General features: G+C 36.4%; 4 protein-coding genes across 8 annotated transcripts; all 4 read left to right on the forward strand.

Moving 5' to 3' along the window:
* The first annotated feature begins 290 nt into the window (after window positions 1-290).
* LOC124444748 (28S ribosomal protein S22, mitochondrial-like) lies at window positions 291-2197 on the forward strand. The gene is made up of 7 exons (XM_046995395.1): window positions 291-565; window positions 712-876; window positions 1069-1212; window positions 1292-1375; window positions 1461-1606; window positions 1677-1773; window positions 1862-2197. The coding sequence occupies exons 1-7, from the start codon at window positions 314-316 to the stop codon at window positions 1934-1936; spliced, it is 963 nt and encodes a 320-aa protein (XP_046851351.1). The 5' UTR covers window positions 291-313; the 3' UTR covers window positions 1937-2197.
* Window positions 2198-2284: 87 nt separating this feature from the next.
* Window positions 2285-14128, forward strand: LOC124444742 (rootletin-like). 4 transcript variants are annotated; one of them, XM_046995389.1, is made up of 29 exons: window positions 2661-2724; window positions 3515-3605; window positions 4407-4658; window positions 4979-5170; window positions 5360-5443; window positions 5518-5633; window positions 5781-6032; window positions 6107-6248; window positions 6319-6404; window positions 6479-6575; window positions 6922-7090; window positions 7172-7377; window positions 7450-7580; window positions 7667-7999; window positions 8064-8236; window positions 8331-8678; window positions 8800-9164; window positions 9397-9759; window positions 9829-9890; window positions 9982-10268; window positions 10372-10565; window positions 10636-11117; window positions 11226-11590; window positions 11711-12001; window positions 12096-12514; window positions 12580-12825; window positions 12907-13076; window positions 13202-13343; window positions 13444-14128. In XM_046995389.1, the coding sequence occupies exons 3-29, from the start codon at window positions 4527-4529 to the stop codon at window positions 13825-13827; spliced, it is 6231 nt and encodes a 2076-aa protein (XP_046851345.1). In that variant the 5' UTR covers window positions 2661-2724; window positions 3515-3605; window positions 4407-4526; the 3' UTR covers window positions 13828-14128. The 4 variants fall into 4 exon arrangements, with proteins under 4 accessions (XP_046851342.1, XP_046851343.1, XP_046851345.1 ...); XM_046995386.1 differs by lacking the exon at window positions 3515-3605 and having other exon boundaries at window positions 2285-2724; XM_046995387.1 differs by lacking the exon at window positions 3515-3605 and having other exon boundaries at window positions 2285-2724; window positions 4407-4646.
* A 310-nt stretch (window positions 14129-14438) lies between these two features.
* LOC124444745 (SCO-spondin-like) lies at window positions 14439-20276 on the forward strand. Its single transcript, XM_046995391.1, has 15 exons — window positions 14439-14521; window positions 14945-15027; window positions 15162-15281; window positions 15349-15483; window positions 15562-15661; window positions 15741-15912; window positions 16052-16221; window positions 16317-16401; window positions 17699-18034; window positions 18148-18308; window positions 18540-18624; window positions 18699-18836; window positions 19064-19189; window positions 19396-19497; window positions 19936-20276. Exons 2-15 carry the CDS (start codon window positions 14945-14947, stop codon window positions 20031-20033), a joined length of 1911 nt encoding a protein of 636 aa, XP_046851347.1. The 5' UTR covers window positions 14439-14521; the 3' UTR covers window positions 20034-20276.
* An 82-nt stretch (window positions 20277-20358) lies between these two features.
* On the forward strand, window positions 20359-25522 carry LOC124444746 (peroxisomal targeting signal 1 receptor-like). Of its 2 annotated transcripts, none has more exons than XM_046995393.1 (21): window positions 20359-20608; window positions 20904-21013; window positions 21096-21137; window positions 21350-21408; window positions 21489-21609; window positions 21763-21813; window positions 21878-21934; window positions 22009-22072; window positions 22136-22165; window positions 22247-22331; window positions 22407-22526; window positions 22663-22701; window positions 22786-22838; window positions 22925-22973; window positions 23087-23203; window positions 23283-23380; window positions 23516-23597; window positions 23806-23846; window positions 23970-24135; window positions 24483-24773; window positions 24892-25522. In XM_046995393.1, exons 2-21 carry the CDS (start codon window positions 20947-20949, stop codon window positions 25063-25065), a joined length of 1806 nt encoding a protein of 601 aa, XP_046851349.1. In that variant the 5' UTR covers window positions 20359-20608; window positions 20904-20946; the 3' UTR covers window positions 25066-25522. The 2 variants fall into 2 exon arrangements, with proteins under 2 accessions (XP_046851349.1, XP_046851348.1); XM_046995392.1 differs by having other exon boundaries at window positions 21373-21408.
* The last annotated feature ends 1826 nt before the right edge of the window (window positions 25523-27348 follow it).

A 27348-nucleotide genomic window follows, 5' to 3' on the forward strand; every position in this document is an offset into this window, starting at 1 on the left:
ACTTCTTCTGTATTCTTTATTCATTATTATCCGTAAAATATAAATATTTTTATCAAAGGCACATCAGCATACCATAATATTTTTATAGTCAGTCTCCATAAGATAGGAACACATTATAGATGATGGAAAAACCTCTACTTTACTCTGTATTTATTTCTCTGTCGATGTCTGTCCTTTAAACAAAAGGTTGACCGTTTTTTTTACAATCTCTACTTCAAATGCCTTGCATGATGGCGCTTTATTCTAGACCATCGTGTTTATGTATCAAACACTATATTTAGGCTTAAATGACGTCTTGCTCACAAAATGTAATATGGCGGCACATGTGATTATACATCATCAACACTTTACGCGAATTTTTAAACATTCTCTTTTTCGAGCTCCATTTCATGGAATGAGATTTTTGTCAAATCGTTCAGTTAATGTTAAATTCCAAGATGAAAGTGTGCAAATTTTGCTGAAGAGAATTACTGGCAGAAATTTGGAGAGGATCCTGACTAATCGGCGTGAAAGTGGAGTTGACTTGCCTTCGTATAGATTAATGACAGATAACGAAGTCTCAATGGTTTGTGGGGCTTTTTTTATAGGAACTCGACATATGAAAACCACATTTCCTTCAAGTTGCAGAATGATATTTAGTGTCCATATAAATTATCTTGATAAAAATTTTCTTCATTAATATTCTATTTAAATCTTATTTTCCTTATTCAGGCAGAAAAAAACATGGAGAGAGAAGTGGAGAAATTTCTGGAAATGCCTGCTGTCATGGAGGAAAGAAAAGACTCCAATATTGTATTGGAGCAAAGGCCAGATCTTGAAGGATACACAGAGTGTAATATGGTCTTCACTGATATAAGCCAAAACACAACAAACAGGGTAAAACGATGCCCTTCAATTACTAAAAACAGCTAATCATCTTCAGTTGTTTGCTTATCTAGTCTTAAGCAGGAATGTTGTACATTCCAATCAATTCTTTACTCCAATCTACTTATCCTGATGGGTATTTTCTTTCAATTTGTTCAACAGAATATAAGCATTCTTTATCTTTATTGATTTCTTTTCTGTAAGGATCGATGGATTGTTGTAAGACAACCAAATGGAACATTGCGCAAAGCTCATTGGAGTGAAAGGGACAGGATGAATTTTCTCTTTCATCAAAGAGATGGCCAAAGCTACAAACTGCCATCTGTTTTAGAAAATGAACATCTGAAGGTTGTCAGAATATCAGAGATTGTGGTTTGATTTTTAATTTCCATCTCATTCTTCTTTTCATCCTTGAATTCATTCACAGAATGCATTTGACAGATTGGGACATGTGGACATTCTTGATCTTGTGTGTGTCCAATGTGAGGCTGACTCATCTGATTATATAAGGGTGTGTCCTTTGAAAATATGGTTTCTGACCTAGTAATGTATATTTGTCAGTTTTGACTGAAATTGTGCATATGTTTCAAATCCAGGTTCATCAACATACATATGAAGATCTGCATAAGAAGCAAGCATATGATCTATTACGATCTACAAGACATTTTGGTGGAATGGTTTACTACTTTGCAAAACACAAGAGATTAACGTGGCTCTTAGTCGATATGTTAAAGAGAGATTTGTAAGCTTCCTTAGAAGTCTGTTGAATCGCGTAATCACAACAAACAAAATTATTTTGTATGTGTTAATAGAATTTCTGATGCAAGCGATGTTGTTAGACTTTTTTACATTCTTCATCCTACGTCTCTGACTGAAGGTAAACAGTTGGATGGAGTTGAACTAATCAGGGTAAGAAAGGCAAAAAAATGGAAAGATTTCATTTGAATTCATCTTCTCTCTTCTTAATGATGCTTAGTGTTAATCTTTTTTGCTCAAGGCTTATATTAAAGCAGAAGGACCAAAGGCTCTATTGGATTTTATTGAAGATGATGTTGTCGTAAATGTAGCGTGAACTCTTTCATATAATCCTCTTCTGCCAGTGTTTGATGGAAGGAGTGATACCATTGGTCAAGTCTGACGCTAAAGATGATGTCAGCTGAAATTTAAATTCATTGGCTCAAACTTTTGTGTCTCAATGGATTATTAACACAACGTGTTTTATTGCGTTCAATGGACGATACTTTCAATGTATTGTCAGCTGCCGAATTTCATTATTTTTTCAATGTAAATGACAAATAAATATTTACAGTGCGTTTTTAGCATATATAGGCAAGTTGATCACGTAATCGTTACACAGTAGTCACCTTTACGTACAAATTACTTGAGACTAAAATTGTGTCGAGATAAAGCAAAAAGTTGGCATGCGTTGTTGATGTTTCATTTCGAAATTTACAAAATTAGCATAGGTGAGCTGGCATTTAATGTTCGGGTTGTTAAACTCATTTGCATTCATTAAATATATACACCTCGTAACGGTTGAGAGGTTGTAGAGCTAACGATAGTTTGCCGGGAGAAAACTTCACGGAACAGTGCATATTGTTAAGTTGACCGCCTACCAATCGCTGATTACGCCTTTGGTCAATCAATTTATATATGAGTGCTTCAGTTAGGTTGTCGCTATCTGTTAGTACTGTTTATTAGGGAAAATATCTTTGCGTTTTAAAAAATCCAATGGAGAAAACAACAATTTTGGACTGTAGCGATTGCATTTCACCTCTTGATAATTATGAAGTGGATCTTGCTTCCATGGCTGATACGGAATTGGATTACGGTTATCACTCGATGGGAAGAAATATCGAGGTAAAAAAACTTTATAATATCACTGTGATATGTTTACAATCACTGCCTGCTTGGCAACGATATTTTATTGTTTTCATCGCGTTGTGTTCAACCGTTAACGAAGAATACTTTAATACGTTTCTCATTATTGTAAGGAAGCTATATAGCTTGAATAATTATTTCAACATACACACTCTCCGAAAAACTTAATCAAGTACAAATCATTTAGCTGTAGATAGCTGATCATACGTGACTTGGGTGGATTAGCGAAAGTACATTATATATTGAAAACAAAAAGAGGTGTTTATAATTAATTTTTTCAAAATTCTATTACAATGAACCAAAACTACTCATCGGGTGCTTCAAAGAATCGTTAGTTATGATGGACCTTGTGTTTGCAGTTAAAATCTTTTACTGTTTCAAGCAAATTAAATTATCTTCAATTAACACAAAAGTAGATTGCAGTCTTTGCAGAAATACAAATTCCTGTAGTTTGTTCCAAACTAGAATGAGAAAACGCATTGATCCACTATGTATTCCGACGACGCCAGAGTAGACTACATATAATGACAGAAAGATTATTTTTCTTTGCTCTTTGTTTGAAAGAATTAACTTTGTTTGTGTTCTCTGACAGGTTTTCTTTCTTTGGATATATTTGAGCCATTTTATAATACATTCACATACGCAGTGATTCAATTTGCATGGGAAACGCTTGAATAAGTCAACCTTTCATAATATTGCAAAATGAGCCTTTATGGAGTGGATCGTAAACCTTGGGTGCTATAGAAAGAATAGCAATTTCTTAATTTAGACCTACCTTACAATTGCTGTCATTAACTGAAGAGTGGTTTTGACTTGAGAATTTTTCAGCAGCTATTTGATAATGCAATAAATACAAAAAGGTGAGTAAGGAAATAACATCCACGTATTGTAAAAATATGGCAAAATCAAAGAAAAAGATAAACATTACAAGCTGTAAAACTTTCACTCACACGAAAAATCAGTCAATAAAACAATCCTAGGATTTTCTATTAACAAACACAAAATACTTTAGACATGTAATTGAAGAATAGTCATTCGAACTTTTTCAATGCAAGTATCATAAAACACTATTATGTTCATCTTGCAACCTTGACTGCATAGTGCAGTGCAGTTATGAAGGTAATTTGAGTGACGGCGTTCGCGTCATGTTTCCATAGTAATTTTACCTGCGAGACAAGCGTAGCGTCCTTTCGAGGGCACTTGTGTTCCTATTCATGCGCTTTTACTTGCAAACACAAGCTTCGAAAAAATTGCCTTTTATATCAGTTTTATTCGTTTTAATTTAAAATTTAAACTTTATAATCCAAAATATGTCTAGTAAGCCATGATTGCATAAGGAATTTCTATATTTTTGTGGAAAATACTTGGGTAGTATTTATGGTCGATTTGTGGCATATTGTCGTTAAAAGCATGTGTTGGAGGAAGGGTTTATAGTGCATTAACCGTTGAGGTCGACCTCCACGATCAACGATGAGTTTCCGTGAGTCAAGAAGTCCTTATTCCACAACGTACGAATCGCGATTACCAAGTGTTATAAAGGTCTGCGACTTTTTCATTTGCAGATAAAGATCCTACACTTCGCAGTTTCATGTACTAACAGCGCACGCTATTAATTGCGACATTTTACGATTAGCACCCTAATTTACTCGCTCTTTTTGTAGAAACTGGAAGAGCAGCATCTTCAACCGGACGAGAAGGCACCATATCATTCTACACATGCGTACGTTCCAAGTAAAATACGCGACATTGTGACCAAATCTATTTCGGGTTCTGAACCAAGAATGTCTTCGGGTAACATACCAGAAGAAAAGCGTGCACTTGAAAGTGAAGTCAGCAGATTGGAGGATTTGCTATCATCGACCAGAGCTGAAAGGGATGAGATTTCGTCAAAGTATTTAGCCGTAAGTGAACGAGTAAGTATGAAATTTTGTTCAAATATGGACAATTTGCCCCATGAAGCAAATCTGTTTTTAGTTTGCTTAGAGGAGCAACCACTGTAACAGGTGGTTTACACCACAAGTTTATGTTAATTGCATAATGAATTAAACTACATTTCAACCTAAGTAAACTACTTAAATTTTTCATGAGCAAGGGAGGTCTGCAGGTAAATGTTTAAAACTGATGTTTTCCTTGCATAGCAGGGAAACTCTGCTTCAGTACATTTTGTGGGTGCTATAAGCTTTTGACAAAGTATAGGTGATCAAGTAAAAAGACTTTCTCATCATCTTCTCAGCTGAATGATCACATGAAGAGTGGAGGAAAAGGATTGACTGTTACTGACACCAGCAGTGAAAATCTTGTCCAACAAGTGGCATATCTACGTCATAAGCTTGATGATGAGCATGCAAGTTACAAGAGGAAGCTTCAGGCTTATCAAGATGGGCAGCAACGACAGGCACAACTCATTCAGAAACTTCAGGCAAAGGTTAATAAGAAAACAACTGAATAGTTTGGTATTATTTGGAATGTGCTTCATTGCTTTAAAGTTGAGAGTGAGACTTCCAAAAGAGGATATATGATGTAGTATTTTGTCTACCTGCATGCCTACTTAATTTTTTTTTACATATTTTCATCAATAGACTTACAAATTTATCCTTCATGTTTTACCATGTAGGTCTTACAATACAAAAGGAAATGTGGAGAACTAGAGACATCAATGAATGAAAAAATTCAAGGAGAAGAAGATGCTAAAAAGAAAGTAATTATTGTTTCTATTTAAATCAGAAAATTCAATGCTATATTTCCTTAGCAACTTATGACTGCCTTTTGTAGTTGCAAGATGCCACTGATACTTTGAGAAAAAGAGAAGAAAGATTAAAAGAGACAGAAGAAGAGCACGGAAATGATTTGGAAAACTCACTAATTCAACTGGAACAGGAGCAGCAAAGGTGTTTTATAGCAAACTGATATATTTGTCAGCAAATAAAAGGAGCTTACAGTTTATTGATAGATTGACAACTTCATCACAAAACTGTATAAACAGAATTGTCATTTTTGTGGATAAGAACCATTTACAATATTGCAATAATTTACAGATGTGCAGGTCTTCAACATGTGAACAATATGCTCAGAGAGCAACTGGATGATGCCACTGAGGTTAATGAGCAAATGACTTTAGAAGTGCAAAAATTGACTGGTGAAAACAAGAAATTGAAGGAGGAGCTTGAATCTCGTGATGAAGAGGAGCATGCTTATTTTGCAAATGAGCACAATCGATTGATGTCACTGTGGCAAGCTCTCACCTCCTTTCGTCGTCAATTTAATGAAATGAAGTCAGCCACCCAAAAGTAAGTTAAATATATGGACAATGCTCCCTGTTTTGGACTGCCACACAAAGATAATTTCAATAAAATCTATTTAGGGATCTTTCAGTCATTCGCAGTGACGTTAGCAAATCAGCACGTACTCTACAAGGTGCTTGCTTGTACTTGGATAAAAATAGAAGAAACATTGATTCAAATATGAAACAGGAACTTGAGGAAGAAAGAGATAAAAGAACGCAGGCAAGTGTACATGGGCTTGAGGATTGGAGCATTTGTACACAAAAAGTCACGTAGATATTTTAACAATCAGGTAGAGGAATTGTTACAACAGAAGTTGGGAGAAATCATTGATCTACAAAATCAATATGCGCAAGAAGGGCAATCGTATAAGAAGAGGTGAAACTAGCTGTATATCATCATTTTTCATTGTTAGTTGAATTCAAATTTCCTTTCTTCATAATACATTTCAGAGTTCAAGAACTTGAAAAAGAAAAAGGAGAAAAAGATTCTTTGCTAAAGGAAAAGGACAACGATGTAGCGATCCTAAAGACGCAGATTCAATCTTTGGTTGGTTTGTAAAATAGTAATTTGTAACCATCCTCAAAAATACGTTATTCTTTTCAGTGCAATGTTTGCATGAAACATTCCATAAGCATGGAGATTTTTCACTCATCAAACGAATCATGCATTGTGTAAACTTTCTGGGGGTGAATGCAATTTGTGTTTGTCGAGATTTATTGTAGTCATTCAATGTCAATGCATTGAAGGTTATTTAGATAGTTTTATTTGTTCCATTTGAAAAGTAGAGATTTAGCCAAGATCACAGAAAATTTGGGAAATCATTAATTGTAAATTTTGTAACATTTGAATACCTGTGCTAGGAGTGCGCGTAACGTTATGATCTTTTCTAAAGGAAACGGGAATAGCTTCAAAAACAGAAGAGTGGGAAGTACAGACTGAACATAGTCAGGCAGCCATGCGCGAGGAAACAGAACTGCTTGTCAACACACTTAAAGAAATTGCAAAGGCTATCTATAAAGACACAGAAGATACAGGAAAATTCATTGATGGAAGAACGAAAGGTACCTTCTTGCACGTAATGTAGGATGCGACAATTTCAAGAAAATATAAAATTCTTATATGTCGTGTATGTTTTATCGTAGGAGACAGTTTAGATGAATCATTTAATTCTGAAGCTCTTGAATTATTTGACGAAATACCAACAACAATTGCCCGACGAAGTCCTTCACCTTCGCGCGTAGCACAAATGCGTTCATTATCTCCTGTACGTAGTCGATCGCCTGCAGTAGCTGATAGCACGTTGGCAATGGTACAATCTGCCATCCATAAGCGTTCACTACAAGTTCAGGTAAAAAATCACGCCAGACTGGTATGAAATACTACTTCCAATTGTTGCGAGATCAATTAAAATTTCTTTTAGAAAATGAAAGCAGTAGCTGATGCAGCAAAGGATGCAGCAAATGAGAGCAAAAAACAACTGGAGTTAAGCGAAGAAGAAAGACGAAAATTGGAAAAACATTTGAATGCAGTGCGTGAAGATCTTGATAACACGTATGTTGTAGCTATATTGTGCTCACGTTGCTTTAGTTATAAACGCACAGCATGTGTTTAACGCTATTACACTCTGTCATTATCAGAAAACACAAAGTGAACGAGCTTCATGCCGACAAAGAACGTCACCGAGGTCATACAGAGAACTTGGAAATAGAAAAAATGAATTTGGAAAATACTCGTCAGAAACTGCATGAGGAATTAAATATTGTGAGCGGTGAATTGGATAAGCTCAAAGCAGCAAATGAAGAACTTCATAGGCAACGTGACAACCTAGAGGATGAGAAGGATGATCTTGAACGCGAGACCACAAAACTTCAAAAAGAAATACAACGCTTGCAAGGTATAATTGAGCAAGGTGATGATAAACAATCAATGATCAAGGAAGAGTTTGTTCATACTAAGGAGCAACTTGCGAGGTAACTTTTTGTGATTTTACTGGCAATCTGATGGACAACTGTTTATATGATTAATACTTAACAGATTGATCCTTGATAAGGAGGTTGTTGAACAAGAAAATGGTCAAATGAAAGAGTTATTGTCTGTAGCCGAGCAACAAAGAACCGAACTAGAACTAGACGTAACTAAAATGAAATCTGAAGAAATTGCACTAAGAGATGCTCTGGTTAAATTGCAATCCTTGAATGAAGGCCTAGGCATGTTAAATATATTTGTAATAGCTTGTTAAAATGTATTGTTTAGTTCGTTCCTCTGTAAACCAAATTAAAATATTTGGGTTTTCTTTCACAGGGCAGGATAAAATTGAGTTAAACAAGATCATCAAACAGATGGAGGTCGAAAGAGAAGCTTTGGCTGAAGATAAACGAGAACTTGAACAAGAGAAAAGCACTATACGTAACGAGCTTGTCAAAGCTGAACAAGACAAGATTGATCTCGATGCAGAACGCGCATCATCCGATCAAAAACTTAGTATTGCTGAGCAAAGCAAGGAGAAGATAGAGCAGGAGTTGATTGTGGCTAATCGTGAGCGTGCCGAGCTTAACGAGGCATTGAGTAAAGCTCTACGAGAAAAGCCAATAATATCAGATGATTTGAATCAAACAAGACGTGAACTAGAGAGGCAAAGTAACATTGTCTGTGAGTTGATATTAGCTACCAATGGTTCTGCTATATTTGCTTTGCTTGTAACTTGATTCGTTTCTTCTCATTTTTTCTAATTTTTCATATTGTTATATATTTTCATATTTTTATATTTTAGTAAGATTGTCGAAAGAGAAAGAAGAGCTGACACGAGAGCGATCCAGCTTAACCGTACAAGTCAATAGCGGTGAGCGAGAGAACAGAGTGCTGGCTGAGAACATTGCCAGCTTAAAGAGTGATAAAGAATCACTTGAGACTGCTTTGTACGAGACGCAGCAGAATCTTGCCAAAATAGAGTTACGAAAAGAGGCATTAGAAGTAGAGAACCAAGAAATTAATTTGGCCAAAGAAGCGATCGCTGTCGACTTGTGTCGTGTGAAGAAAGAACAGGAAATAGAACTATCAAAAATGAAACGTGAGCAGGAGATAGCTGAACAGAAACTCGGCTCTACACATAATGAGTATGCTTTGCATTTAAAGAAGGTGAGTGTTTATCCATATTTTTTCGACGTGTCAAATGATGGCATTTACGTCTCTAATCGTGAATAATAGGAAGACATTTATTTATTGCTTCATGTATAGTTCATCGCATAGTTCTTTACTTCTTTCTTCAAAGTTTTCCGGTCGAATTTAGAACATTCTCTTTTGATAAATTGCAGTATTTTTAATCTAATACAAGTGGTTTTGCTTGAAGACTTGTGCCGTCTTTTCTTAGGCAGAGGAGCGCCTTTTAGAAGAACGCGCTCAAATGAAAAGAGAGAAGGAGAACATGCTTCTACAGGTACAACAAGAAAAGGAAGCAATCTTGAAACGGTCAAATGAAGAGAAAGATGAAATTACACTTAAACTTGAACGCGAGCGAGCTAATCTGGTCAACGAAATTTCCTTAATTCAAAAGGAAAGGGATGAACAACTACTTATGGCTGAAAATGAAAAGCAAGAGGAGCTTCATATTGCTGCAAACGAAAAGTCTTCATTGCTAGAGAAGCTGAAGAGCAGCGAAGAAAATCTGTCTGCAAAGAACATTGAGAATGACCGGCTTAAACGAGAGGCATTCAACAAAGGTGAACAAGACAAAGTAAGTCACATGATGAATTTGAACTGGCTCTGAATAGCCTGTGGAAAATTCAATTTCTTTTTGTTTTAGCACCTAATCGGAACGCTTCAACAAGAAGTCAAAAATCTAAAGAGTAGGCTTGAAGATACAAAGTATGTAAAGATAATTTCTTGCACGCATGCTTGCAATCAAAATACAACGATTTAATAATCATGCATTACCTTCTTGTTTTCTTTAAAACAGCAAGTCGAGTACGGCAGAAAAGAACAATCTGAGGACTCATGTCGACGATTTAACAAAATCCAAGGAAAACAATGTCCGTGAAATTGGTGAACTCAAGCTTCAGTTAAAATTAGTCGAGGAAACACGTGATAATATTCGTCGAGAACTTATCGACAGTCAACGTAAGATGCGTGAAGGTGATGAAGCACGAGAGGCCGCTCGAAAGGAGATGATTGATCAGAAACGTCAACTGAGAGATAGTAATCGAGAAAGAGATGTTGTGCAAGCTACAGCCAATGAACTTCGAGGTTTGTAAATGAATAGTTCTCTGTGTTGCGTTTTACATTTCGAAAATACTTTTTTGTTATGCTTACACAAGTTGGTGCCTAGACAAGTGCTTTTTTTCCTTAGCAAAGGTAAAGAAAACTGAAGCCGAAAAGATAAACATTCGTAGAAAACTCGAAGAGACTACTCAGGTAATGAACGCTTTAGAAGAAGCTAAAGCCGCACTTCAGAAAGAAGTTGGGGATTTGAGAGAAAGCTTGAGAGAAGTTGAAAAAGCTAGACTGGAAGCGCGTAGAGAATTGCAACAAGTACATAATCAGGTCAGACCATGAACTGTTGCAAAACCAATGTCTTTTTTCGATGCATAGACAATATGATTTTTTAATATAGGTAAAATTGTTGGATGGGGAATGTTTAAAAAACAAAAAAGAACTTGCAGATCTCAAAGAAAGTCTTGCAAAAGAAGGACAACTTTTGCAAGAATGTCGCCATGATAATATGATTATGAAACAACGTCTTGTTGACACAGATAATGCAAAAGAAACAACAATACGGGAAGTTGCTCTTCTCAAACGACGATTATCAGAGCTTGATGAAGAATTACGCGTTAAAGAAAAAGAATTTCAAATGAACATTGACGCAGTGCGTAGAGCTGAACAAAAAGCAGTAGATAAGATTCATAATCTGGAAAATATGCTGGAGCATACAAGTCAAGACTTAGGAGATCAGAAATTGAAATTTTCTGGTGCGGAAGGACGGATTGCTGGCCTAGAAGCACAGCTAACGCGTACCGAAGATGCGAAGAATGAGGCAGAGATGAAGCTAGCAACCCTTCACTCAACTTTGAGGAGAACACTGGGAATTCGAGGACAGTAAGTGTGTACTTTTGTCTAAACTGTCTCGTTTATCGTTGTCAACCTTTTGTTGTGAGGATTAGAAATGTTTCAAGGAAACACATGTATTTTGATTTTATTCCAAAGATCGCCATCTCCAGTAAGAAGTACTAGCCCTCGTCGTAAAGGTTTTCGTCGAAGCCGGGCAACAGATCTTAGCCCCGAGAAAGAAACAGAAGAATCTGAATCATCAACGCAGAATCGCTCCTTGTCGCCTGTACGTAGACTCTCGCCTAGCAAAGCTGAGATGCTCTCTGAAATTGACCCTGAGATTGTGCGTGTTGCCTTGCGTGACTTTGCGCAGCAGTTAAAAGATAGCACACGTGAAAAAGAGGAAGCAGAGGCCAAATTGGGTCAGTTGCAACGAACTTTAACTGAAGTGGAGGAAGATCGCGCTCGTACTGAAGGAAGATTGCAAGCTCTTCAGAAATCCCTCGGAGACTCAGACGAAGGTGCTCATGCATCTTTCAACAAAAATTTGTTATTTTTGTGTCGTTTTTCAATGCTTTTTTTTCCCCAGCAATTCCTGATTAACAATCTGTTAAAGTATTATTACATTTTTTCCCCTTAAGGTCGACGAACGTTAGATGGTAGACTTAGCAGTGCTCAAAGTGCCTTGACTATGCAAGAGGATACCATACGTCGACTAGAACGAGAACGTAATGCACAACATGAAAAAATTGAGGCCTTGGAGGAAGCTGTAGGACAATTTGAAGGTGATCGACGACAACTGAAGGAGAAAGTGATGAAATTACAACAAAGTGAGGCAAAAAGTGAACAAGAGAAGGAAGCAATGAGAGTTCAAATTGAAAATGCTGAGTCAAGAATAACAAAGATTGAGTTAAAGAAACGCTCTCTTGAAGGTATTTTATCATTTTATTCGTCCATGCAAAACGCTTCTGAAACATAGTGTTTTTGTTATGTTTTTGTGCTGACTTTACTTTTGTTCTTCTTAAGGCGACGTTTCCAGACTTCGAATGCAATCAGCTGAGAGTGACGCTGAAAAACAAGCAATGCGGGAACGTATCGACGCTTTACTGCGATCGCAGCAAGACTTGGAATCAAAAACAACTTCCCTGCAACTAACAGTTGATAGACTTACTCTTGCTCTAGCAAAAACCGAAGAAGAAGAAGCAAGTTTTCGTGATAAGGTCTCTGAACTTTCAGTAAGTCTCAACGATAGCAATATGACTACTCAAGGACTTCAAGAACGCATACAGCAGCTGCAGCGGGCTTTAATGAACAATGAACACGATCGAAAAATAATGCAAGAACGCATGGAGGCGTTAAAGACAGCTCAACAGGATGGAAAGAACAGAAATCAAATGATGGCTGATAGAATACAAGAATTGCAGAATGAAGAGACCAACGCAGAGGTAAACAGTTTCACCAGCGTCCATTTTGAGTTGCATTTATATTAAGGTATTTTCTTGTGCTACAGGTAAAACGTGCAGAGCAAGAAGGTGAGATAAGGAACATGAAACAAATCATTCAACAACAGAAAGAAAGTGAAGAAGAACTAATCAACCGCACTGACAAATTACAGGATGAAAAACGCTTGCTGCAAGATCGTGTGGCAACCTTGCAAAAAACTTTAGCTCAGGCTGAGCAAGATAAACGTGAACTTGAACGAGCTCAGATACGCGTCGAAAAAGATAAAAAAGCCTTGAAGAGCACACTGGAAAAGGTAAATTCATCAGACTAATAACAAAACTTTTTTGACATGTTTTGCTCTTGCGGTGTTCATTTTTGAATTTGTTGTTTGAAGGTGGAACGCGAGCGTCTCGTAACTGACGAGAGACTTTCTCGCACAGAGAAAGAAAGAACTGAAGCTGAAAGATCATTTGGTGATCTCGAAAAAGAAAACCAAGAAATGATTAATCAAATCGAACTTTTACAAGGTCGACTGGCTGAAACCGAAGAAAAGGCTGAAAGAAAGTACGTGATTTTCTTCTAAAGTATTTTCACATTGTGCATAATAGTGTGACATTACAATGTAATCATTTTTAATTCTTCGTCCGATAGAAGTCACCTGAGTTGAATTGAAATGTTTATTATTACAGAGTTTTTGAGATAACGGCAAGCCATCGTCAGGAAATTGAGTCAGAAAGTGAGCGCAATAAAGCATGGCAGGCTCAAATAGAGAGAGCGACTCAAGCTCGTGAGCGAGCATATAAACAAAAAACAAAAGGTCTTGAAGAACAGGTAAAGATATACCTATATTTTACAACATGAAAAAAGCTGCCTATTACTTTCTTACAGGATACTAAAAGATGTTAATTGTTTACGAATTCAATTATTCAAGGTTGCTACATTAAAAGACCAACTAAGTCGTGAGCTTCAAAAGAAGCAGCAATACATCAGGCGTACAGCTGCAAAGAACGAAGAAACTAGAGATCTACGCAATCAACTCGGTGAATCACTGGGAAGAGTGGCACGAGATGCATCTTACGAGCCCACTGTTCTTGACGAGGAGTCACGACGTCTGGATGAATCTCTGGAGTATAGAAATACTTACACTGGCCGTTCTTCAACAAGAAGGAGCAAATCCAACTCCCTTAATACAATGAGCCTTGACAAATATGGCACAAGCACACCTAACGGATCTACAGGTGGACGAAGAGTTGTTGGAACAACACCGAGCTCAGTCAGTCCCCTCCGGAAGACAAGTCGCAAGTCAACGAAATAGGAAAGCGACATTGTTTAAGAAAAGAATGTTTTTGAAACACGATGCTTTTACTATTTGAGATAGCTTACTTTTTAAACATAATCAATGCTTTCATTTAATTTCACTTGATGTGGTTTATCTATAGTAACTATATATTAATACAAATTTTACTCCTATAAAGTAATATGACTTAATTATTTCATTTAAATTGTTTGAGTTGATTTTACAAACTGTGCAGTGATTTGCAATAAACATACAAGAATACGAGACAGCAAACATAATATTGATTTAAATGATGCAATAAAAGTTCGGCAGTTTTAAATAGGTGTTACGAAAAAATAATTTGGAAAAAATTTGTTTTTTTCTCGACTAAAGCCATAGACGCAATGTTCGAGGAATTTTATTACATTGAAATTGCATTTGAATTTAAAAAAGAGCTGCGTTTTATAAAGTTACATAAGCTACCCATACTTTTACAAAAAGTTTTCCAATATAGAGCAGTCAAATACTAGACATGTATTACACAATCTAAAATATCTAGATATTGATAACGATACTTATGGTTTCTAAGGAGACAAAGCATCATAATGAGGATGAGAAACCCTCTGGTCGGGTTATTAAGAGTTGCTGTAGACTAAACTCTATATTCGGTTATTAAGAGTTGCTGTAGACTAAACTCCGAACAAGTGAGGGTTTGGTTAACTTATTTGCCACGGTGAGTGAAATATATTCATTTCTAAATTGATGACAGTTTTATGTAAAGAAAATACTACTCATGTATACTCGTTTTGTTGGCAATAACTTCAAAAATTAAAATTAATCATTTTCTTTTACGTGTTGTTAAAGTGAACACTTCCTTCAAACGCTGAATTAGCAGAGAATTGTGTTTACACTTTTATGTTGTGCAACTTATTTTGCGTATGCACGAAGGAATAACAAATACTTTCTGAAAAATATAATCGTGCCTCATGAATTTGATTTTTCCAAAACTAAACTAGACGCCATCTTAGATGAAACAATCATAAAAAACCATAGCGTATAATATACATAAAAACACACCAAGATAGATGAACAATAAACTGATAAAAACAAGGAATACCATCAAAAGGGCTGCATATAGTTTATTCTTTATCGTTAGATGATGAAAGGAGTTATCATTGGAATTCTCTTTGTCAACTGCATTGGTATTTTTGGAAAACCACGTCCACGACTGATGAAAAGGTAAGCTGATAAATCAACGTGATGTTGAACGTCGGAGAGAGTAAAAGCAATCTATAGTTTTTGTCGTTCTTCCCTTCAGTAAGGGTTCGCAACAACCAAGTTCTTTGATTCGTAGTTCTTTTGTCATTCTATAGGATTGTAAAAAGACACACGAATCGCGGTTTTAACATTGAAAAGTATCAAGAGGATCAATTAAATCTACACAACTACTATAGAAGTCTTCATGGAGTTCCACCTTTAGTTCTAGATCCAACGTAAGTAGCCAATCACTGCATTGTTAACTGCTCAAACTAATCATGATCTAATCATTTTGCCAATAAGATTGAGCGAGGAGGCCCAAGACTATGCTTACAGTATGTTGAGAAATAATGAGTTCCAATATTGTGATTCCACAAAATGCAATCCAAGTGCTGCAGCAGAGAGCATTTCCAAAATGACAAACGCAACAGAACATTGGTGAGGCAGAAGACATAAATCTTTTATGTAGCTTGTGTGCATTAAGACGTCTTTGAAATGTTCAAAAACTTTTTTCAGGTACCAACAAGTAAATGACCTCGATTATTGCTCATTCAATCAAGGAAGAGCGTCCACAAGACCAGGCAGTGAAGGAAAAATAATCTTTGATTTTACCCAAGTGCGTTACTCATTACTTTCTGATAAAATAAATCTTCTTGCAATACCAAAACTCTTTTTTGGTGTTATTATCGTTTCAGCTTGTCTGGGCATCAACAAAAAAAATTGGCATTGGTTTTGCTCATAGTGCAGACGGAAAGAAAAAATACGTTGTTGCTCGCTATTTCCCCCCAGGAAACTTTTTTGGGCAATTTTCGCAAAATGTACCCAAAGCAGTACACATGAAAGAAAAATATCAATTAAACTGCGATGGTAGGCTGAATTTCTAACTCAACGACTTTTGCACAAGCGTCTATCGTCATGATGTTGTTGTTTTCTCATGCCAACATAAATAAGAGCAATGCAAAAAATATTTGCGTTGGCTAGATATTTGATCACTTTACCAATTTAGGTGTGAATGGTGGATTTACAGAATGGTCTCAACCAGGCGCATGCTCAAAGACCTGTGGTAAAGGTATAAGTTACCAGACGAGAAGCTGCAGTAATCCTAAACCATCTTTGAATGGTAGAGCTTGTGTTGGAGAAAGTGAACGGTTGCATCCATTCTGGTGCAATTCACAGGTAAGGTAAAACGACGTATGATTTCAAAAAAATTTTATTCATTTTCCTTGGCATTTCACTCTTCTCAAGTTTTTTATTTCATGTTTACCTCCAAGAGCTGCCCTGTTCCAGTTGATGAAAGAAGTCTTCAATGTGAAAAACGCGGTTTTGCACCAGTCTCGTACAACTTCGGAGGAAAGCGTCAGTAATAATTCATAAAAAATAAGTATACTTTGATATCTCTATCTCTCTCTTCTTTTATGAACGAGTGTAGCTTGTCCCTTCCTCTTGTTTTAAGGATGAATGTAGCTTGTTCCTTCCTCTTGTTTTATGGATGAGTGCAGCTGGCCTCTCTCTCTTGTTTTATACACGAGTGTAGTCTTTCTCTTTCTCTTGTTTTATGAATGAGTGTAGCTTGTCCCTTCCTCTTGTTTTATGGATGAAGGTAGCCTGCCTCTCTCTCCTTGCCTCTTGTTTTATAAACGAGTGTAGCCTTTCTCTTCCTCTTGTTTTATGAATGAGTGTAGCTTGTTTTTTCCTCTTGTTTAATGGATGAGTGCAGCTAGCTTCTTTCTCTCTCTCTTGTTTTATACACGAGTGTAGCCTTTCTCTTTCTCTTGTTTTATGAATGAGTGTAGCTTGTTTCTTCCTCTTGTTTTATGAATGAGTGTAGCTTGTCCCTTCCTTTTGTTTTATGGATGACTGCAGCCTGCCTCTCTCTCTTGTTTTATACACCAGTGCAGCCTTTCTCTTTCTCTTGTTTTCTGAATAAGTGTAGCTTGTCCCTTCCTCTTGTTTTATGGATGAGCGCAGCTTGCCTCTCTCTCTTGTTTTATACACGAGTGTAGCCTTTCTCTTGTTTTATGAATGAGCGTAGCTTGTCCCTTCCTCTTGTTTTATGGATGACTGCAACCTGCCTCTCTCTCTTGTTTTATACACGAGTGTAGCCTTTCTCTTGTTTTATGAATGAGTGTAGCTTGTCCTTTCCTCTTGTTTTATGGATAAATGTAGCTTGCTTCTCTCTCCTTGTCTCTTGTTTTATAAACGAGTGTAGCCTTTCTCTTCCTCTTATTTTATGATTGAGTGTAGCTTGTCCCTTCCTCTTGTTTTATGGATGAGTGAGGCTGGCCTCTCTCTCTCTTGTTTTATACACCAATGCAGCCTTTGTCTTTGTCTTGTTTATGAATGAGTGTAGCTTGTTCCTTCCTCTTGTTGTATGGATGAATGTAGCTGGCTTCTTCCTTATGTTTTGGAGATGAGTGTGGCCTTTCTCTCCCTCTTGTTTGATAGATGAGTGTAACCTGCCTGTCCTGCTTCTTTTATAGATGAGAGTTGCTGTCTCTCACTTTTGTTTTGTAGACGAGTGCAGTCTGTTTCTTCCTCTTGTTTTACACATGAATAATACCTCACTGTCCATCTCGTTTTATGAATAAGAGTAGCCCACAACTTCATCCCACATTTTGATAAAAGTTGTGCGCCTATACATCGTGTTTTATAGATGAATGTATTCTGATGTGCCAAGAGCCGAAGTCAAGTAATCTCTTTTCCCCAAGAGGAACAGTCGATGATGGTTCGCTTTGTAACAATGAAAATGGCACTTGCATCAAAGGACAGTGCACATTGCTCGGCAGCGAACCAATGACATCCTTTCCTTATATTAAAACGCCATTTTCAAAACCTCCCAGTAACAATACACAAGCTTCAACTAAGCAAATGAACACGACGGTCATAGCAACAACACAAGAGGCCACCACCACCGAAGCAGAAACGACAACACAAAAGCCTACTACCACAGTACCACCAACGACAATGAGCACAACTATAAATGCAATTGGTAAATAATCAGATATTCTTTTCTACCTAATACATGATCAGTAAATAATATTATTATAACAATTCAACGAACGTACTGTTGTGGCGCATTCTCGATGATGTTTGTTTTGTCAGTGTTAAATGGTGGCTACTCAGAATGGTCCCAACCTGGTCCATGTTCTAAAGTGTGTGGTACCGGTATCAGTTACAGAATGAGAACATGCTTGGTACCACAGGCTAGTGGAGGATGTGTTGGTCCCAGTCGAGAGATATATAAATACTGGTGTAATCCACAGGTAAATAATACCAACCCGATATTCTAATAAATCTCGCTTACATTCAATGCTCTCGTGGTAGACATATGGAATCAGAAGAGAAATCGGGCCATTCCAAATTTCATTTCATGCCTATTGCTTTGAAATTTTTCTTCACTTTTTTATGTAATTTCTGTATTTTAATTGATGGTATAGTGTTAGAGCCATGAACAAAAACATGTTAAAAATATTTATATTGTGTGTCTTTCTAAGCCATGCAAACCATCAATTGTCGATCGCAATTATCAATGCAAAAATCGAGGCTATAATGAAGTGGGTCATGATTTTGGTGGTGCAGGTGGGTGATTGTTGTGCAGACACTAAAAAACATCAGCATTCTGGAATTTCCAAGTTCCTCATTTATCTTTACAGATGAATGTAATTTACACTGTCGGGATTCGGAGACAGGCTACTTTTTTCATCGTGGCTCTGTTGATCCTGGAACACAGTGTAACCATGGAAATGGCGCTTGCGTAGACAATATTTGTGTACCAATGACGTATAAACCAGGTATAAAGTGAACTGAACGTCATTTCTGAATTTTTTCCATCTAACGTAATTGAACTCATCAAAATACCTATTATTCCTTCTCCAAGAAATAGCCACTTCCTCGTTTTGTAAAACTCATTATTGTGCCACCCCTCGTTTGCTAAACTCAATATAGTGCATTATTGACATTGGTCATTCACATTTTATTTAAAATGTTATTATTTTCATCTGATGATTTATTATTTCAGGTACAGTTATTGTAGGTAAATACCATGAGATTCCTTCATCCACTTACTGGAAGAACATCATTGTTGCCATACCTAATGGCTCGAAAAATGTCAAAATTATGCGCAAAAATCGTGAAGTAGATGCCGGTAGGTAGTGTGACATTGGTTATTATGGACCACAACAACCAACTGACAGCAAATGATGAATTAGCAAATGCTTGTAATTTCATAGTAAATGTTAGGAGCAATCAACTTGTAACTGCGCTCACAACAATGCTTCGCCGGAACGTTTTTGTGCTGGCTTCTTTCCAGATAAAGCAGCACCTAATAAACGTATACACATTTATATCCAGTTGTAGGTTATCGTTCCAACAAAGCGTATGGTTATGAAGCATCAAGCGTTGTGAAAGGTGTAAAAGTCATTTATCATTTTAATTCAGATATCACCATACACGGTAAGTGAACTATTGCCACGGGGAAGAAACTTTAGTTAAGGCCACGGGGAAGAAACTTTAGTTATTGCCACGGGGAAGAAACTTTACTTATTGCCACGGGGAAGAAACTTTACTTATTGCCACGGGGAAGAAACTTTAGTTATTGCCACGGGGAAGAAACTTTAGTTATTGCCACGGGGAAGAAACTTTACTTATTGCCACGGGGAAGAAACTTTACTTATTGCCACGGGAAGAAACTTTACTTATTGCCACGGGAAGAAACTTTACTTATTGCCACGGGGAAGAAACTTTACTTATTGCCACGGGGAAGAAACTTTACTTATTGCCACGGGGAAGAAACTTTAGTTAAGGCCACGGGGAAGTAACTTTAGTTAAGGCCACGTGACCGATCTTTTAACTTGGTAGTCATCTTTTAATTTTGTTTTGGTCTTGTTCTAGGTCCTGTATATCCTACTGAAGGCTATCAAATCGTGATCTACGCTCTTGGTGAATCACGAGCTAATATTGAGTTCGAGTACACTCCACCATCAATATAACGTGTAGCTTTAAGTTTTATAGTTTTTGAAAATATCGACTTGACGCAAAACAGCCATTATATAGCAGTATGCCATATAATTAATTTCGTTGCTTGAGAACGGGATCACTATATTATTCGTAAATGTCGTGATTTTTGTTTTGGGAGAAATGAAATGCAGATGTTGACTATCAGTCATCGGAGGACCACAAAGCATTGTTTTGGGCAACTTTTTCCCTCTATAAATAAATATTACGATCATTGATGTGGAATTGAATTGATTCTTCGAACTGTACAATGTACATATATTTGGATGGTCGATAATTATTGTCAACAACCATAGTACACCATAGAATCTTTACAGTTCACATGACAACATTTGATTCGGTACCAGTCTTCTTTCACTATTAATGGTTGCGTAATGACCAAACAACAAACACTGTATTGATGCCATAAAGATGCTTTGCACTCACTGACTACTTAACAGGATTCTTTCGTTCTTTCACGATGTCTGGGTGAAGAAACAGATATTAAAATATGAAATGACACTATAAGAAATCTATTTTACAGCGTTGACTCTTTACATGAGGTGACGTGGTAGGTATTTCATATAAAATTTAAACCCAACAAGTATTCTTTGACCTTTCTTCGTTTACTGTTTGTACACATCTTCGTTTGTTTATTGTGATGTGACAAAACTTAGATAACAAGATAAAATGAATTTTGTTGACATGAAACAAAGTAAACTAAAATTATGTTTAGCTACAAAGATATATATCCAGCTCTTATGCAAATACTATTGTATACAACAGAATACTAAAACACATTATGTCATAATTATCGCGTGTGATCGTGTAAAATTAAAAAAATTATGTGCTTACATGAAATGCAGGCTGAGAAGTAGCAATGGCTATGCGTGATCTTGTTGAAGGGGAATGTGGTGGTGCAAACCCGTTAATGAAATTAGTTTCTTATTACACAAAAGACAAATCATTAAATCAAGTATGTACTATAAGTCATTTTTGAGTGATTTATCTATCAATGATATCATACAACCATCCAACAATGAATAATTGACACACAGGCAGGCATTCAAAGTCGTGTTTCAGGATTTGGCAATTCACAGGTAAGTTATTTGTATGACTACTGTTATTTGTTTTTACACTTTAGAAGCATTTGATTGGCTATTTAACTGGTAAAGGTAACAGGCCTTTGCCAAGATGCTTTCTTTTCAAACTGCCTTCACAAACTTGATTTGTTCCGAGTAGCCATTCACACACAATGACCATGATCTGTTTGTAAGTCTTTCTAAAATTTTGTGTTATATTCCCATCCAAGATAATGTCTATCAATTTTCTCAGAATCACCATGCTTTCCATGAAGCAACAGAACAAGAGGTTTCTACATTTTCTTTGATTTTCTTATCTAATTTCATCCATTGAAAAATGTAAATTCAATCCGATATCCAAATTTCTAGCTTGTTGGTGAATATTTCAACATACAACAACATTATGGAGCTCCACAAACATTTCATATGGACACCTTGCTTCATGAGATCAATCAAGTAGATGATTTATCCCTTCATCATCCTTCATCAGGTAAAATGTGTTCATTACTTTCAAATTTTAATAAACGATTCAAAACTTCCAGCTTGTCTTGCCCTTCTGCAAAAGTTGGATAAAGCTTTCATACAAATATTTAATACTGCTATGAGCTGCTACCCTTTTCATAATTCATTTTCTTCTTCATAGATATGAATCCATGGACCAGAGAATATCTTGGCACTGATGAGCATAAAGAAAGTAGGCACTGGTCTAAATATATTTTTGTTTGATCAACTGTGAGCTATGTGTCTAAATATTTCAGCTTGGGTTGAGGAATTTGAGGAAGACGTGGGTTATTATCATAATGATCGAAGGAGAGGTATTTTACTATCTTGATTCTTCATTTTTTTGAACAAAACAAACTTTATCTGATCTTACTTTACAATCTTCCAGACAGGTTTCAAGCACAGCAAACTGTTCCCACAAAATGGGCATCAGAATATTTAGAAAATTTAGGGTGAGTATGCTTAGTTCTTTTTTTTTCAATTAACTTTCTTAAACATTCTATTTATAATTTCAGACCAGCTGAGGTAAATCACGAAATAACCAGGTCAGTTGCAAGTTACAACACACAGATTTGTCTTTTTAACGTCCACTGAAAGTGTGCAAAATTGATGGTTTTTGTCTTTAGTCAAAGATTGAAACGTCCAGAATTGAAAAATTCAAGTAGCTCCGATGTGAAACATGCAGAAGATTCACGACTCTTTAATTCTAAGGTACATTTTAAGAAGACAGACATCCTTCCTTTTGCTTGACGTTACTTGCTCATTATGAACCACCGTGATTTTCAGATGATAGGTGTAGATAGTGGCTTTGAAGTGAAATCAGGTGAAGTTGCTGAACGATGGGTTGATGAGTATGAAGCGGCCATTTCAGGAGATGAATATGATTGGTTGAACGAGTATACTGAGGTACTATTGTTGGTATGATTCAAGGCTTGATGAACTCTCAACTTCTTCTAAAACGACGTTTGTTCCAGAGATTGCTAATACACCAACAAAATGTACGTGAAGTGTTCTGTTAATTGTGACTTTTGACATTTTCCAGAAGAAAAACGAAAATGACCGTAACGACAGTACTGTCAAGGTATTTTATTGGAGACGTTTGCTGATGTCTTTTACAGCCATGTTTATCTTTCACTTTAAGAATAAGAGATAATTTTATCCACAGGCAGATACAGACTTCTGGGGTAAACTTGAAGAGGAATGGTACAATCTTGCCAGGTAAGATATTTCCCTTTAACGTTACAACTGTAGCTATATCCCACATGGTACGCGCACATGCATTAATATTTCTCCAAATACTTTAGACAGAATATTGATGAGCATCCTTGGTTGGCTGAATATTCGTCTGAAAAGGTTATGTTCATACTTTTGACTGTTATAAACTCGTTATATTAACGTAGCTCAACGCCATTTATTCTTCTTCTTCATCTATCTTCATGATGTATTCTGTACTTGCGGGTCTATAGGACTACACATTTGAAGAAAATAACCCTATGATGGCAGTAGCAAATCCTTACGAAGAAGGCTTGAAGAAATTAAAAGAAGGAGACATTGTCAGTGCAATACTACTTTTTGAAGCCGAGGTATGAATATAATCAATGCTTTTAAAGCACAGCCACTGTTATTTACTTTGCTAAGACACTTCAATAATTCTTTTTATAGGTCCAACAGCGTCCAGAGCACGCGGAGGCATGGCAGTATCTTGGTACAAGTCAGTCAGAGAACGAACAAGACAACTTAGCAATACCTGCTTTAAACAAGTACGTCTTGTTATGCTATTTTCTTTTGGTTGATGAAGGCAATGCTCAACGTTCATTCCACAAGAACATTTCATTACTCAGGAATAAATTTTCAGGCAATGCTTGACTTTTTTTCATGTCTGTTCATCTTCTTAGGTGTTTAAGTCTTCAATCTGAGAACTTGACAGCTTTAATGGCTTTGGCTGTTTGTTACACCAATGAATCCCTTCAATCCCAGGTAAAACATATCGTGCCGAAGAAGTCTTTTACTGCACCATATCTGCTCCAAGCATCACAAAAGCAATCTTCTTTTTCAAATGAAAAATAATATACGGACTTGCATGCTTCGGGTGCCGTCTTTCTTTTACGGGCGAGAGAAAGATGCAAATTGGTGTGAGTATGTTAACTGCAGAAGCCATCACGAAAGCTCGTTTTCTTCATTTTAGGCATGTGATGCATTAAAACTTTGGTTGAGAAAAAATCCGAGGTATCTATCATCATCTTTGTCTTTCGTTTAAAAGATTACACAAATCTTGCTATTTCATCCATTACAAACGCTCTTCTATGAAATTCTACATCTTAAGCACATAATATACTTTTGTCGTTGTAGATACTGTAGTTTATTGGACAACACCACTAAAACCAATGAAAAGTCACCACAAAGTCCAACGTTCACCAGCTCTATTATGTCAAATTCTATGTACAATGAAGTTCGTGAATTGTACATAAAGGCGGCACAACTTGCTCCTGATAATGATATTGATGCTGATGTTCAGGTAAGCATCTTTGGTAAATAACGAGGGAGATGCAGTGCTAGGCAATTAATGGAATTGAATTGTATTTACATACATACGTAGATATTGTGTACATCATGCACATTTACATGTATACCTATTTTAACAGATTAAAACATTTTAAGTGTTATATTTTATGTAAATTAGGTATGTTATATTTATTATAAACATACTTAACTAGTGATTATCTATTATGAACAATATGTTTACATATTGACATATATGTAATAAAGATCCTTTACGTTTTCATCCTAGGCTCGTTTAACATAACAGTCTTCACAGTGTTTTGCATGTAGGTACTGATTGTCTTTATTAATGCCATTATCTAGATCGGTCTCGGAGTCCTCTTCAATCTCTCGGGAGAGTACGATAAAGCAGTTGATTGCTTTCAAGCAGCATTGCAGACCAATCCCTGTGATGCTCTCATATGGAATAAACTTGGAGCCACTTTAGCCAATGGCGGGAAAAGCGAAGAAGCTGTGGACGCATACCGTCATGCACTGGAGTTCAGCCCTGGTTATGTTCGCGCTCGGTATAACCTGGGAATTAGTTGTGTGAATTTGAAAGTATTTTATGAAGCCGTGGAACATTTTTTGACGTCTTTGAATATACAAAGAAAGGTAAAATAATGAGTTTATGTGTACCAATCAGGAAATTTCTTTTCTTCAAGGAGAATTGCATCACTATCGAGCTCATAATTCTTTCATAATTTTCATGTGTTTGATTTTTTACCGTCAGGGTGTACGTAAAGGTCGAGAAAATACGTCCACGATGTCCGAAAGTATTTGGACAACACTGCGCATGTCTTTATCACTCATGGGAAAACCTGAATATCACGAGGCTGTGGATAGTCGGGATTTGGATTATCTCAATCAGCAGTTTAATATACAGATAATCCAGGAACCGACTTAGATATTTATGGCGTAGATTGTCCAATGTATTAGCTTTAGTGAAATGAATGATTCCGAAGAGCAGGAGATGCCGTAATTTAACAGCGTGCAGTACCCATGACATTACAAAGGTTATGAAATTGAATATACCACTAAAAAACACCGATGATGCACAAGGACTTCTGTATGATCAGCTGCTAACCAAAGAACTTTATTTTCTTCCTTTTTAATCGTCAACCACAAATCTGTATGATTTACTATAGCATTGATTGTTTTTCATTTAGCGCGTTGGTTGTATAAATGATAGCAGAGACGTTTTAATGATGGTTCTACTTTTGGTTCACTACAAACAGCACAATTGCAGATAATTATTTCACAAGACGTTTGACCCATGTTGTAATTGTTGATAAATTGATGTAAATTGGAAAGAAAGAAATAAGAAAAAAATCTCACAGCTCTTTGGCTGTTAGTGACGCAAAGAATTTGCGAGACTTGGTGAGACTCTGCCAATCTTTCCCAATCAACACAATAGATACGTATCATTTTATCGCACTGTTGTTAAAAACATGCCATGAGGTTACGTGCTCACGTTTACATTGACTTTCATAGATGATCATTGAATAACTGCAGCATTATAAAACACGACATGATTCCATCTACATCATATTTCTCACATAATTGAGTTTAGCTCAGGGCGTACAGAATATAGTATTCTGCTGCTATCTGTCAACATGCGTGGACGGCTTGACGAGATTCCCAGCTTCTTGTGTTAATGTACACACCCCCAAAAATTACATACCGTAGATGGCTGCGCTAATCATTTTCCGTCCTATCAAAGCGCGTATCATCTTACAATGATTGCATAGGTGGTAGATGCTGCACTGCATAGGTTGATGCAAAGGTAGTGTCCAGTATTGTACACGGTCGCCTCGCTCGAACTCTCTTTAAATCAAAGTCGACGAATTGAAGAGCTGGATAATTTTTAGTATTCATTATTACTTGAATCACTTCGCCAAAGGCTATCCTGAAACTCGCTGGTATTAATACATATCACACGCAAGGCAAGTGAAATCATGAGATGGTCTTTGCTTTCTCACGGTATAAACGAATGGTCATTCAACAAAATTTACTTTAGTGAAATTTTTACATTGAAAAGTGGCTAATTCTTCCACCAATTACATTCATTCCTGTCACAATTAACGACTCAATATCTCTACTTCTGCGAGTGTTTTTCGGTTCCGTGTGCTGTAAATGCCCGTTTTCTATAGTAAATACAACTATCTTTTCGCGCGACGGTAATAAAATCAAACAATTCCGAATTTGGTACTGTGAATGTAAAATTGGTTTGCGACATTATCTATCAATGAGGTATTTATTACAAATTAATGGCTACTATCCTATTTGACTGATATTTTATCATAATTTATATGCATGTATGACTTGTACAGTATTTTCAATACGTGCGATGACAAATCTTTACTAATTTTCACCGGAATTTAATTGAACGCATACAATAATAACTCTTTCATTCATGATGATAACAAACTTCTTTAATTGAATATGTGTGTGGCTTTTATTGCGTAGAGTAAACATTTCTGATCACAGTGGATTGTTGTTTGGATTTCCAGGGCAGCTTCTAGTAAAATTTGATTGGCACTTTCATTGCTAAATAGCATGACACAAAGATCACGCAGTTGATGATCAACGTTGTTTTGATTGCTTTGAAAATAAATCACGACGCGCACGGTTTTTCAAAAGTTTCTTTTAATGAAAAATATCAAAATTCACAACTATATGCAAGTTTTTTTGAAATTATCTTAAAGTTTAATACAAGCTTTTCTAAATAACGCAATAATCTTGGATGTATATTTTACTGATTGAGCTAGGCAATCACATTCGAATAAATTGCGTGTGAGCATTCGGGATAGATCAAAGAGCCTGAGTCCGACATTTGCCAACATTTACGGCTTTTTACATGCTAAAAATACTAATAAAACTGCGTATGTTAGTTTAATGGTAGGATAGGCCATTTAATCGCATAAGTTATTTTTCATGTGATAAAAGAACTAATTAACACACATATCAAGCAATCATTAATCCTGTAAGTGAAACTATCTAAAAACATATGTTTACAGCCGCGCACTTCACTGTTAAGTGTCATTAACATTTTTAACAAAAAACGTTCATGGTTTTTTGATGCGCTAAGATAGTATTTTAGCGATTTAGACTACGCCAGCGTATGATTACCGCACATCAAAATGCACAAACTTCACATATACAAATTACTATACTATGAGAATCACGA

Source organism: Xenia sp. Carnegie-2017, unplaced genomic scaffold (genome assembly GCF_021976095.1).
Source record: "Xenia sp. Carnegie-2017 unplaced genomic scaffold, XeniaSp_v1 HiC_scaffold_21, whole genome shotgun sequence".
In the NCBI taxonomy this organism is placed as follows: Eukaryota; Metazoa; Cnidaria; class Anthozoa; order Malacalcyonacea; family Xeniidae; genus Xenia; species Xenia sp. Carnegie-2017.